The sequence below is a fragment of the Aplidium turbinatum genome, chromosome 13 (genome assembly GCF_918807975.1).
Source record: "Aplidium turbinatum chromosome 13, kaAplTurb1.1, whole genome shotgun sequence".
Lineage (NCBI taxonomy): Eukaryota > Metazoa > Chordata > Ascidiacea > Aplousobranchia > Polyclinidae > Aplidium > Aplidium turbinatum.
The window spans coordinates 11,521,052-11,535,795 of NC_137484.1; the positions used below are offsets into that span (position 1 = coordinate 11,521,052).

A 14,744-nucleotide genomic window follows, 5' to 3' on the forward strand; every position below is an offset into this window, starting at 1 on the left:
TTATTATTGTAGTACTTTTGATACATTCTTTCGTGAAATGGTATGAGAAAAAAGTAAAAAGTACGGCTTAATTTTAAAACAACTTATTGCCCAAGACAAGAATCTTCAATTTCTCAGTCTATATGGCTACGCGCGTGTAGATGACTTATAAATCAATTACACATGGAAAATATGCTTTCGATTAGGCTGACTTTGCGATAGGCTAACTTGTGTCAAAAAATAAAATAAATTTCAAAATAATGCTTTGGAGTAAAAGCAGACATTGAACAAGAAGTATAGGTTTCTCTAATGCCGTTTTTCGACAACAAAACAATACGAACATCTAGCGTCTGTGAGTGAGATAAGTAAGGAAGCAAAAAAGTGTTGCCTGATAATCCGGAAATTTGAAAGCAATTTTTTATAGTTTTTTTATGAAAGTTAGCTTCTTATTAGACGTGAGGTTGCAGTTTGTGAGGACAAATTGTAAAAAGGAGATGCGAGCTCGTTTTGTAAAAGCGTTCTTTTGCTTTGTTGCTAAGGTAGCACTTAATATTACGACTTCAATATTGTAATAGCCTATAAGGTTACAAGCAGTGTACACTTGTTGAAATGACGACCAGCTGGTCCTACGAATTTCAGCGCAAACATTTTGGATTTTCTGATTGCACATCACAACGTTTTTATGAACTCCAAGTAAGTTCGTGAGAAAATCACAGCAACCATGTTTTTATTTGGCTAAAGACTAGCCTGCAGTAACTGTTTTTAGGTGCAAGTGTTTGCAAAGTTTGCACGTTGTTGCAAAGAATTAAGTCATTTTGCAATTACAGTGTAGGCTAACTGTAAGCGATTCATTGTCACTTAGGCCTACCATATTTTCATCGCCTAAAAAGAGGACACGTTTCGTCTGCAAGTAAATTTTACGCTTGAAGAATCTTTTACATGTTTTTAGATCATTCATTACAATATTGCCCTACGCAGCAAAAGTTACAAAAAAAACAAAAAACGAGAAAACAGATTGACTGAACGTTTAACTTATTTGTTCTCATTTCTAGTGCTTCCTTAAGACAACAAATGATTTTATATTTTTAAGAGTAAGCAAAAAGACCTAATTTGTAGACAGTTTCAGTCAGACAGCAATGATCGCAAAAATCTGCAAAATGTGACAAATCAGGCACGACCTCCAGGTCAAGCCTTAACTTTTTTAACGAAATTGTTAATTTATTTGCAAGAAATATGAGTAAAACAGTAAGCTGCACATTACCGTTAAAATGCTAAAAACGGCGTGAACTAAAAAGCTGTTCCTTTCCTTGCAAAGCTGTAGGCCTATCCAATCCATGCCACGATTTGTTGTTTTGCTGTAGGTTAGGTCTTATACACATTGCACCTTTAGACATTCGTTTCGATTTGTTCAAGTATCAAACTGAGTTGGTAAACAACAGCGTTACGTCTACCAGCGTTGTACGGTAGGCTATCAATATAAAACGTATGTAGGTAAATGAATAATTTTTTGTGAAAGTGTGAGCACGGCCTTTGAAATGTCATTTAATATCTTACAGTGAACCAGGCAATGAACGTTCAACAACAGTTCCATAAAATGCGCCAATTTTTTGTAGAATTTATAAATCAGCATGTTACATTGGTATACAAAATGTTTAGAAAACAAATAGCCTACAAGCCGTCGTTGAAACGTCACCAAGCAATGTAATCCCGTTGAAAATATAAGCATGAAAACCTAAATTGTCAAAAAAGAGGACATTTGAGCATTTCTTAGTGTCCTCGGAGGACAATTCATTTTTCTTGAAAAAAGAGGACAAATCCTTATAAAAGAGGACAAATGGTAGCCCTATTGTCACTAGTCGAATTCATGTTTAGGCAAATTTACGACAAGGCTCTCTTTACAAAAGCTGGAACATTATCCCATCCGAGTTACTTTTACATAGTCAAAATCAAAAAATGAAGGAATTTTTGAAATGAAGTTACATCAATTACCAAATGGATTGTTTGTTAAAAACTGATGCTCTTAAAGTAGGCCTACAATCATTTAACAATGGTGTATAAAATTCAAATTTTTGATGGGCCTATGCAATTTTTGAAAGGTTTTTAAACTTCAGCTTTCGGGTAAGGATGTCTTTGAAAAAAGTCTAAGCAAGTTAGAACGGTATCAAATGTGTCACAAATGGAGATTCTAAGCCTGCAATACCAGCAAAAACTCCAAACGCATAAGTTTTTAACTTATAAATTATCTCTGGTTGATAACATGATGCATCTGGCGACAGCAATCATACAGTTCATTTTTTCGCAAAAACGCTAGATATTTTTTTCTTATCAGATTATGGCTTTGCAAGCCTTTGAAATATTTTTTTCCCGATTTGCGGAGTTATTGGTAGTTCACCAAGCTCTAACTAACTCAACTTGAGACATGTGTGCGGTGAAATGTATGCCAATCTTGATTGCAGACTTGGACAACTAGAATTTTTGTAGTTTTTCGAAATTAGATTGGAATTATAATTAGAGTAATTTAACCTTTTACAAATGAGGCTAGGATTAGAATTAGAGCTACCTAAGTTTTCACAAATTAGAGTAGAATTTAAACTACACATGGCCATGAACTACATTAGAATTAGTTGGACGCAGTTGTCACATAATTATGTTTTTTAGTTGGATAAAAACGCCAATGTGGCAACTCGAGATCAAAGTGTCATTCCACCATCAGAGCGCCAACACTACTTACGTCATAATATGCATTGTAACGTCAGTAAATTGATGAATTAATCTAATTTTTCATGACTTTGCTGCTCAAGGGATGGAATGACACTTTGATCTTGATCGTTTTATTGCATTTACTTTGTACGTTGATAAGAGCGCAGTATCCTTTTGTTTGCCAAAAAAATACTTTTGGACAAACTAAAATTTTTGCAAAGCTGGAGCTTGGATAAGAATTACAATTTAAGCAAACAAGTTTTTACCGAATTAGATTAGAATTACCGACGTTTCGCTCTAATTTATCGAATTAGACAACTAGAAATATCTAGTTGTCCAAGTCTGCTTGATTGTACGTTGCGGCGAAATTAATTCATAACTTGTCACGCCATTTGCGGAACCAGACAAGAGCATTGTCGGTAATGGTTTTGAGGTCGTTGTCTTCACAGGAAGCAATTTACACCACACAGAGTTGACACCAGTTTTTGTGACTGTTGAGTAGAAACTGCAACTTACCGAAAACGTAGATTCTGTATGTACTTTTTTTGTCAAATGAATATAAGAATTTTGTCCTGCACTGTTACTCTCTGATTACTATGTGTTTATGTTAATGCAGTGTGGCTCAAGCAAAATTGGATACCTCGTGTACAGAATCATAGTGTTTCTCTACACTCTGGCTTGGATTATAGCGGATGTCGCGTCCATCAATCAACCTGATTATTGGATTTTTCTAACAAACTGGACAGAAGTGACTTGTTGCTTGTATTTTCTTTTAGCATTGATAGTTCTTGCCTACAGCTTCACTACACAATCTCAGACCGATCACAGTAAGCTATGACAAGTAGGCTAGTGCCACAGAAAGCAAATTAATTTATTTTTTAAGTTTATTCAACGTTTACAGACAACTACTCCATGTAAAAAAAGGTTACTTTGCTGTCTGGGATGGGTCTTGCATATCATATGCTGCCTTTATGATTTATACATAAAGTTTTATAAGGTTAGTCTAACGGTTTGATAAAATGAGCTTGGTATTTGTTGGTAAAGCGGTAGCCTACGGTAGGTCAGGTACATATTTGTTTCATTGTCTGCAGGCCTTTAGACTACTAATACAATCGTTGTCTTATAACGCCTGTTTGTCAGTACTTTTAGTGTAAAAGTGTAAGTTTAAAAGTAGCCTAATAGTAAACCTGCCAGTGTAGGATCGAGCCCAATAGTTACTGCGATTCAGTCCCGATGAGACCAGACTTTTCAAGTAATCTTTTATCAAGTTCCATAAAATCCCTTTTTTAACAACAAAAAGGGTCAGATTAAGAATTGCTCTCGTTTGAAAATTAACAAAATAAAAAACTAATTGGTCTATCATCCGATTTTTAGCACAACCCTTCCAAAATCGCTATTATTATTAAACAGATTAAAACGTTATTTCTGAAATATTACAAACTAAAAGATGTAGCCTACATGTCCAAAGTTGATTCAGAAATTTTCTGGCTAATTATATAAATTTTCCAGAAAAAATGCATTTGTTTCTTAAGTCTCACAACCTAAGTCATGCAAGTTTTTAGTTGAATACTTTACATGGATTTAACGCCTTTTTATTTAATATTAAAGCATAATCTTGATGTTTAAGCAAAGTATAAAAAATAAATTAATTTTAATGAAATTGTAAAATATGCTTAAATTTGTTGCCAAATTCTCGACAAATGGAAAAGTTTGGAAAAGCAGTTGTATTCACTTGCACCCCTAGCTCCCTGTCATGCTAAAGGATACCGTACTTTGAAATTACTCTTTTATCAAATTCCATAAAATTGATATTTTTATCTTCCACAAAGGGAGGTTTGACAATAATTTTTATTTGAAAATTAACAGAAGAGAAAACCAGTTGGCTTGTCATTAAACTAGTAAAAAAAGGAAGCTCATCAAACTAGTGGGCAATAAAGAGTAGCCTATTCGATTATATTGGAGAAGACCTACATTTGAATTTTTGCTCTTGTGGTGCAGGTGCAGCATGCCCAATGCCATGTTTTAACTGATAAAATTTTCTTTTCAGAGCTTCTGTGGCTCCACAAAATAACTTGGATCGTTTTCAGCACTGCTCTGTCGGCGGCTTTGGTGACTGATATTGTCTTCTGGGCCCTCCTCTCATCACGCTTATCTACTTCAGCTATTGTTGAGCCATTCAACATTCACTCTCACGCAATCAATTATCTGCTGCTGGTCATCGACCTCTTAATCAATAGCATTCCAATCCGATTGTTGCATTTTGTATATTCAATGGGTTACGGTTTGACCTACGCTGTATTTACGTTGATTCTTCACGGCGCAAACTTCAACTCAGCCATATATCCAGTGCTAGACTGGGAAAATTCTCCAGGAATATCTGCTGGTTTAACATTGGGTACCTCATTTGTTGCTTTACCGATTGCTCATGTGGTTAGTTTTGGTTTGTATCACTTGAGAGGCTTTTTGTACAGAAATTGTTGCCACAACGACAGACAAACAACGATATATGATGATCACACCACAGATGCAATGGAAATGGGTGGAGAAAGCAACAAAGCTTTCGAGCAAGGTCATGCTAACAGCGCAGCCAAAGCTGATAATATGTAATAATCCAGTGATTTTGATTGGGAAACGGATACAGAATGCATTATTTCTTTGCTTGTATTCTATGTTGTTTATAAATACAACAACTATACCTTTGATAGCAGGCCTGACAATGAAATGATGTTTGCATATCATTGTATTGTTTAACGATGTTGACATCTAGGACGATGTTGGTACTTTGGTTTTGCTACACTACACACTACACAACACTAAACTACACTTTAAAGCGCTATATTGCGTAAGAAGATCAAATCTTTATCCACTCCTCTAGTAGACTTTTTATGTTTTGCATTGGATCAACTCACAGCATGGTTTATAAGCTGTAGCTTACTGTTGAGAAGAAGCGATTTTCTTGGCGTCAGCACTGCTTAACTACTCACAATAGAACAGCGAGCATTGTGTTTCGCTAACCATACCGGTGTAGTCTCCACACCAGCCATCAAGACCTTTCCAATAACATGTGTTTCTCGGCAGTCGAGTGTAGCAAGAATTTCCAGCGATAGGCACGTGTTTCGCCCATGAGGCTGGGCTCATCAGTATCCCACAGCAGTGATTGAGAACTATGTGGCATATATTAGTGGTGCGATACTGATGAGCCCAGCCTTATGGGCGAAGCGCGTGTCTATCGCTATCAATTCTTGCTACATTCGACTGTCGAAAAACAAGCTGTATGTAGTTGCGACATCTAGCGGATTTCCAATACTTAAAGTCTTTACACCAACAGTGTGAAAGAACAAATCTATCAAACTGCCGGGAATCATGCCATTTGAAAACAAAGAGACATCGCAAGGTATCAACTTGAAAATAAGGGCTTAAAAGCCTTAAATGAAAGTCTTCATCGACTTCAGCTCCAAGCATTACACTGGTCAACACAAATTTTTTTGGCAGACAAAGTTAGAGTGTTTTTGGGGGTTTTGAAGGGCGCTGATTCTGAATATGGCCTTAGTTTTCCCGAATTGACTCTAGTTTTGGAGATATCGCATAGGGTCATTTTGACCAAAATCCCATATTTGAGCCTTATGCGCAAGATCAAAAAAACGGTTTAACCATATTAGATATTTCAGAAATGCAATTTAATGGTCAATTGTGAACAATAAAGACAGTTTTAAGTTTAAATACAGCAACATCACGAGATTTTTAGGGATTTTATATTAGATTTGTCATACTTGAAAACTTGATGTTACCGATGTCATATACACAAAATACACAATACAGTAGTGTAAGTACATAAAACACTAAAAAATGTTGCATTAAATCAGTCAATCAACCTTGTATATTATAAAATTTAGATAAAAAGAACCACATTATCTTTTTCATTGTAAATTGAAAATAATGGTATGAAATACAATAAGATTAAAACCATTAACTAAATTTGCCCCGAAAAAAATGTCTCTTGTAAGATTTTCGCTTGTGAGAAACTTTTGGGCAGTTTCTCAACAAGTTCCAGCAATAGTCTGCCATCATGTGCTCTTTCCATCTGCCCTGATATCTTTCTTCCATTGTCTTGATGTCTTGGTGAAACCTTCCCCCTGCTCTTCACTGTAATCACCAAGATTGTCAGGAAATCTGTCAAGGTGGCTGAATAGGAAGTGAACTTTAATGCTCATGTTAGCTCCAAGTTTTCCAAATGCAGATAACATCTTCCGAAATAATTCTCTGTAATTAGGTGCTTTGTGATTCCCCAAGATGTTTTGTACCACATCCTTGAAAGAGTTCCATGCAGTGAGTTCATTGCTGTTCATCTGACTGGTGAAATCCGAATTTTTTATCAACGTTCGAATCTGAGGTCCATCAAAGACACCAGCTTTTTAAGCTTTTCATCGGAGAGTCCTGGAAATTATGACTGCAAATGTACTTGAAGCAATTCCCCTCCAATGCTTTGACGAACTGCTTCATTAACCCTAATTTAATGTGCAGAGGAAGAAATACAATTCTATCCCTGGGAACTAAAGGTTCATTGATTACATTGGCTATCACAACTTGAAGAGTGGTGCGTTCTGGCCAGTTTTTCTTGCGCCAGTGCTGGGTTCTCGTCCTGCTGTCCCACAAACACTGGCAGCAAGGATACTTGGTATATACACTTTGTTGACCAATCAGAAAACTGACCATTTTATGTCAACACAGATGAGCCACTTATGGGTATTGTAATCAAGCTTTTCATGGACAAGTTTGATGGCATCATACTCCTCTTTCATCTTGGGAGAATGTCCAATTGGTACAGGAGCAAAATGTAGGACGGAACGTAGGACTTTACAGTAATTTTTAAATTAGCTTTCGTTACTAATTATTATGCCATATCAAACAAAATTGTAAGATTTACGTACTTCTTGGTGAGATGTTTAGGGAGTAAATACAGGTAAATACACTACTTTGGGCTAATCTAGTGGTATAGGTATCTTCTAAACTAGAGTCAATCTGGCAAAACCAATGTCATATTCGTAATCAGCGACCTTGAAACCCTCAGAAAACACTTTTAGATGTCCTGCCAAAATTTTTTTTTCTCATTTTGTTGACCAGTGTTATCTTTCTGCTACTGATGCATTGAAATTATTAGCTTCTCATTGTTATGATGCAGAAGGATCTTGTTTACTTTTTCAATCATTCTGTGACGTTTCCATTGTGGTTTTATTGTGTTCATGATTTTATTGTGATTTCTGTTGTATTGCTTCAAATTATCCTTTTGCCTAAAAACAAAAATCTCAAAAATTACCCAAGTTGAAGTTGATACCTTAGACTTAGTGAGCAGTGCGGTTGAAAAGATAACTTGAGTCAGGTACCAATGAAATTTTTGGCCTCAAACTAAGACGCTTCTAAGATAAACGCACTACATCAAAAAAACGAGGTGATGTGTTTAAGTCCCTGGCCCCTTAAAGAGAGTACGGGCTCCTAAAGTAATGTAGCGTCTTGGACCAAACGTACCTGGTAGACCTCCAGACAACGCCACTGTTAGTGAGTGGCAACTGTAACAAATGACACCTTTCTAGTTATCATGGTGTCTTGGTTTTACAAAGAAGAAGTTTAGATCAGTTTTGCTTTATTTCTGTCCATCACAGCAAAAACAATGCATCTCACAAAATAATAAAAGTTTAGAAGTAGGTAGAACTTTAAGAAGCAAAACTAGAACATTAAGATGTGCTCGAGAAGGAAGAAGACAAAGCTACTTGAGTGAAACGATTTGACACAGTTACAAAAGACAAAATACTGGTATGGATATTTTCAGATAATAATTGTGAGAAAGCATGAGGTATGAACCCATCCAATTACAAGACTGAAAAGAATGAATGATCTGATGGTACATCGCTCTGAGTTTCAAGTATGTTCCATCCAATTGATATGCCTGGTTATAACTAAGACAACCAAAAGTTAATAAATTCAAAATTTTTCTGTTTTTTTCGAAGTTGATAAAACGCCCTTCCTGGCCGCATCGACACAATGCGTTCTCGCCACCGCAAATGTTTGCTGAAGCTGGATTCTTTCATCTTCTCGACTCAGACTGGGTAAAATGTTTTTCATGCTCAGTGAAATTATTTGGTTGGAAAAAGAGAGATGATCCTTGGTTTGAGCATGCAAAGTGAGCCCTCTGGAAGTATAGACCTACATTAACTAAACAAATTGATAAAACTTTTAAAAAACTACTGATCATGATCATCTCAACAGATGCGAGTACTTACCACAAAAGAAAGGCACACGATTAGTAGACATCATCACAAGCCAGTTTTTAAACGGACCACATAGCAGTTTGACACGTGATGGGCGAGTATTAATCAACAACCATCGCTCCAGAACAGAACAACAAAACATATTCTTCTACGGAGAAGAAGACACTTCTCGACTTAAAGCTAGACCTGCAGAGGAGGTACTGGTTTGGTTATTGAATCTTTATCCTCGGACTGTCAAAGCCTTGATTGGTTGTTCCTGGTAGTTTCGCATACTTGTAGACGCTCTTGACACAGGCCCGGTTACAGAGATTGGCAGAGTGAAGTTTTCCGATTGTTGAAGTGTTGTTGCCGGGGAATTATTCCATTCACTATAGGTGCCGCTGAATGGAGAGCAGTCCTAAAATGCGTTGCTCAAGCGCACACCCCGAGAGTCGAACGTGCGATGCGTGATCTTGAGCCGGGCGCGTAACTACTGAGCTAGCGGGGCTGACTGACTCATGAAAGGGATTCAGCGACCTGAAACAGACGTTTTAGATACCAATTCATTTGTCGTCTGTTTGGAAGAAAAAACCAACACAAATAATGCTACCTTGTGGGCATATGTGCTGTTGTAAAACATGTGCAAAACGTTTATTGATGTGTCCTTATTGCAGAAAACGCATTTCAAAATATGTGAATGTGTATCGTGTATAATAAACTCAGCTTACGCTACAGTGCAGTCGTAAGTTCAGCAGTGTCAGTATCATCAGGGAAACCAGAGACATCCTACAAAACTGAATCTAGAAATATTTCACCATAATGTTTCAACAAACATCTTATCTCTTATAAAATCATGATGCATTTACTTTAATCGCGCCACTATGCAGTTTTAAACATTACTCGCGCATTTCCTACAGAATAATGAATAGGTTGGTATAACTTTCACTAGTGAGCAAGTTAAGATCGCCTGCAAAAACAGATCTCTACAACAAACAAGCAGGCTACTTTATAACATATTCGTATCACCTTCCAAAAAACAATGTATATAGACTTAAAAAACATAGGATAGAATTAAATCGCTAAACCTGAAATTCCTTGACAGCGTAGCTGTCCCGAAGGGACTTTCCCTTCGCCCTCGCCGACGTCATTGTTTACCAGCGCTGCTTATTACCTCTTTCAGACTTTGTACCTCTTTGGTTTTCGCCTCCTTGGTTGGGAGGTAATATTACCTCTCTTACTTGTTCAAACTGCCCTACACTACTACTAACGTCTTTGGCTTTTGTTAGCAAAAATTTACTCTGTATTTTTGATTCAAGCCCTCATTCTGAGATTCTCCGCTCAATCCCTTTCCATCTACCTGTCTATTTTATCTGGTAGTTTCAGTTTAATCACGAAGATTAAAAGGCATGCCTCAAAGTGGACTCAAAGATTGGCTTCCTTGCGTTCCCATCCGCAATCTACATCTTCAACCACAGAGCACAAGCCTGGATACGACAAAAAGCTGACAGTATTACAGTATATGCGATATTGACAGTGTATGACCTATTCGTGTCAGTTTTTGACAAGTTGATCTCCATCTTGCAGTGCATCTTGTTGATTACCGAAACAATTAATGCAGCTATGGCTGATGCAGCTTATAGAGTCTTTGACTTAGGGTTACTGGAAGTCGTTAGTCAAAAAGCAATGACTATTTCACTGTTCGATAGTGCTCAAAAATGCAATGACATTTCGCTATCGATACTTAAAAAAAGCAATGAATAGCAATTACTAAAAATAATTAAAATAATAAATAATTACTAACAGCACACATGAAACAAAACTAGCAATTTAACTGTATTAGGAACAGAAATAATAAAAATATTACTTATTGGTTAATTCTTACTCATTTCCATATTTCAAAAAAAGGTTACAAGGCATTGAATAAAACCGAAAGCCTCATGAGTAAAATGCCCATCCCCAAACTTGCGAGAAAACCGCAAGGTTGGCAACATTGTTAACGACTCTCACTGGCATGGTTTTTCTGAATTGTGTTGCCGCAAAAATTTCCTTAATTCTAGTTCGAAAACCGGAAGAGGACTAGGTCGGATAGTAATCCGAAAACTAAATCTCGTAAATTCGTTTTGACGACGAAGTAAGTGAACAACAACGCGATTCAGCTCAACAATTACTACGCTTTGAGAAACACAGCAAGTCAATTACGTAACCAGTGGTGGCCTTAAGGTTTTGTGGGCCCTGGGAAAAAGTAATATCAGAGCCCCTACAGCCCGGTATCGACAAATTAAAGTACGCCAACTCAAATAACCATAAATCACAATAACACAAAAAGGAATTAACATGATACAACAACAAACAGCGATGATAAGCCTATAGGCTACCTAAAGGTGGAGCGTAAGACTTGAATTAAAATAAAAAGTTTTGTAATAATGACAATACATACTAGACAGTTTAAAGTGCCAGAATAAAATAGCTAAGTAGTCTATTAAGTTTATCGTCTGAAGTTATGCGCAAAAGTTGTACGCTGTCGCCAGGTAGTGTTATTCGCGCCTTTAGACCTAGTCGGTAAACAGCTTCTTTATATGAATAATGTATAACAAAAAATTTGTAGCCTGCTTGATTTATCCTGCAATGTTTTTCAGTATCTCAATCAGACAAAATTGTTGCTGTTGTTGCTGTTGACCGTTGAAATGATGAGTTATGTTTTGGACCGGGTTTTGGAGTGGTCACGCACAGGAAGTTACGCCATTAAACGTGTATGATCATCCATTACGTTTATTGTTGAAAATGCTATATTGGGAAAAAGTATAAAAAGTCTTAATGAATTTGCACTTGTTGAATCATATGCAGTAAATTGAGTGAGATAGCCAGCGTTTTCAAAGAATAAGTTGTTTTTAAAAGAATAGTTTAAACAGCAGAGACGAAACAGATATATTTTCCTTGCTCCTTTTTCAACGAGTAAAACATTATTATTGTAGTACTTTTGATATATTCTTTAGTGAAGTTGTATGAGAAAAAAGTACGACTTAATCTTAAAACAACTTATTGCCCAAGACAAGAATCTTCAATTTCTCAGTCTGTATGGCTACGCGCGTGTAGATGACTTATAATTAGGGCCCGCAAAAGTCAATAAAGTCAAAACGTTTTAAGGATCTCGTCTGTCCACGAATCAAAGAATAAACTTGTTTTTATCTCCTAGGGGACTGTTTCTTAGAAGTGTATAGGTCAAAATAAAATCAAAATTGACAATAAAGTCAAAATTTTCAATAAAGTTAAAATTTGTCAAAATTATGGCTTTTGACATACTTTTTGTGTTTCTTGAGAGTAATTTTTGTTAAAATCTTCGTGGAAGCATTGTAAATCAGGAACTGCGACACAATTAAACCTTAAGGGGGCAGTTCTATTTAGAAAAAAAAAAATCCAATTTATTTTATTTTATTGATATATATTGGAAATTTATCGTAGATTCCGAATGTTCTTAATCTTTCCGAATGTTCTTAAACTTTCCGAATCTTTCCGAAAGTTTTTACCTATTTGCCCTCATTAGACTTCAAACGGAAGGTTTTCTGAACGCACTTCAGTTTAAAATGTGAATAAAAATTTGCATTTTTGTGAGAATGTTAGTTGCAAGATGTTTTTTATTTTCCCTTACAAAATCTAAAAATGAATAAGCTACATAGCGCCACATTTTCAAAAGGTTAACCAAGTTTATTGAGAAGCGGTGTGTTGCTGGACTTATACAGAATCAAAACGAATCCTTCAATGCAACATTGTGGAAAAGGTGCCCAAAAGAAAAATATTTTGGAACTGCTGCAGTGAATCGTGCTCTGGCCTAAGCAGTGCTTTCTTGGAACAATAGACGCCATGGTTTGACACATGTCCTTGATGAACTAGCATTGGATGCTAATGTGTATACCAAAAAAGGACTTATTGTAAAAGATGAAAAAAGACTTTCACATGCAGAAAAGCCGCCCGCAGCCAAAAGATTAAAGTCTTCGAAAACACCAATTTCTTTGGATGCTAATGTGTATACCAAAAAAGGAATTATTGTAAAAGATAAAAAAAGACTTTCACATGCAGAAAAGCCGCCCGCAGCTAAAAGATTAAAGTCTTCGAAATCACCAATTTCTAGTGATTATGTACCTGGTGGCCACTGATATCTTTAATTTGTGTACCGTATGTGTAAACTCAGTATTTTCTTTCATTATGTATATTTTAGTTGTTGTGAATGGACATAGAAGAAAAAAAGTCACATTTAAAGTCAAAGGCATAAATTTACCTAATTCTATTTTCAAACGCGATTTACTCAAAATCATGTTTTTGTGCACTGAAAATGTTTCTTCTAGAAAACTACTTTTCAGAATTGGCTAAATTTTTTAACAGATGTACAGTAGGCCCTTACGGACATAATGGTTGAGTTTTGTTTCAATATTCAGAGTAACAAATATTTTATTACCAAATCCTGAAGTCAAATTTGCTCTCGATGCATAGCAATTATGAAATTTTTTATGTTTAAAAAAATAAAAGAGTTAAAAGAAATCCCCTCTATCAATTTATGGCTAGGATACCCTACTAGATCACCATGCAGTTTGAAGTCCCTACCTCTAGCCATTTTCAAGTTTTTAGGGCTGCAATGGAGACAATCAGTTGATTTTATGTACAAATTCAAAATGGTATAAAGACTTAGTACAATGAGAACCTTATCTTCTCATTCCCCAAAGCTCAGTATCTGAGTATGGGACCTTTACCTACCTTACCATAAACCCCTAATGGATTGCCCCAGCCTAACAAAGTAAATATTTTTGGATAGCTTGTTTCCTCCTTTTTCCAGCAATATATGGTTTGTTGGGGTTTGTGGGCGAACTTTTGTGTGTAGATTGTTATTTATGACAAGTACGAAAAGTGCGATTCTAAGTAGAACTGCCCCCCCCATAAAAGCAGAAAATATGTCACAATGCCCACTTGGATCAGCAGTAGCTTTTATCGCAAACTGTCCATTGTTTATTCATTGTTACGTATTTAATTATTCTTATAAAACACTTCCTCTTCACAAACGTGGTCTTTTCGAAGATAAACCGTTTGGATTTTAGCTTTAGGAATAGCTTACTGACATTCTGTAATACAAAAATGCCTAAGCAAGCTAAATCGTCTTCAGCAAAAGTTAGACATGTTTGTCGAGATTTTCCTGATGCATTTTATGCAACTCCCTGGGGTGATTTAAGGTGCAATTTTTTGCGAGTTCATAGTGAAGTGCGATAAAAAGTATTTTGCTGAAAGCCACAAGAAAAGTAAACGCCATCACGCTGGATTGAAGTGACAACAAGCATCGCAATCAAGGCAAACGTTTATTGAACAAGCCCCTTTTATTGAACACGTTTGAGTCTGAAATCGACAAAATATTAATTTTGGGTAACTGGTATCAATTCAAGGGAGAACTGTGGCTTCTACAAATAAGCAATTTCGTTAGGTAAAAATAGAGTCAAAATTTGATAAAAATACAGTCAAAAATTTTTTTTTAGGTCAAAATAAGAATGGCCCTAGACCAGGGGTTCTTAAACTGGGGTCCATGGACCCCCAAGGGGTACGCAGACTAGTTTTTGGGGGTCCATGAACGCCCAATGGAAATCTTAGTGTATAATTTCAAAAATGGAATACAGTTTTCAACAGAAAGGAGATTAAGTTCAAACAACGCTGATGATTTCTAATTTGGCTTTTCCGGATAATTGTTATCGTATTGTAGCCTACCGGTACTGTTTTTTTTGTTACGTACGTTTATTACGTTATTCATTAAAATTGTCTTTCAATTCGAAAAGTATTGGCGATTTTTGA

The 14,744-nt window shown here is 36.1% G+C and overlaps 1 protein-coding gene across 1 annotated transcript; it reads left to right on the forward strand.

Annotated features, from left to right (window-relative positions):
* The first annotated feature begins 588 nt into the window (after positions 1-588).
* On the forward strand, positions 589-5,294 carry LOC145782550 (protein rolling stone-like). The gene is made up of 3 exons (XM_082594355.1): positions 589-672; positions 3,296-3,506; positions 4,727-5,294. The coding sequence occupies exons 1-3, from the start codon at positions 589-591 to the stop codon at positions 5,284-5,286; spliced, it is 855 nt and encodes a 284-aa protein (XP_082450481.1). The 3' UTR covers positions 5,287-5,294.
* The last annotated feature ends 9,450 nt before the right edge of the window (positions 5,295-14,744 follow it).

Coding starts and splice junctions, on each gene's coding strand:
- LOC145782550 (XM_082594355.1), top strand. CDS start 589: ATGACGACCAGCTGGTCCTACGAATTTCAGCGCAAACATTTTGGATTT. Junction 673..3,295: donor AACGTTTTTATGAACTCCAA/GTAAGTTCGTGA, acceptor ATGTTAATGCAG/TGTGGCTCAAGCAAAATTGG. Junction 3,507..4,726: donor ACAATCTCAGACCGATCACA/GTAAGCTATGAC, acceptor TTTTCTTTTCAG/AGCTTCTGTGGCTCCACAAA.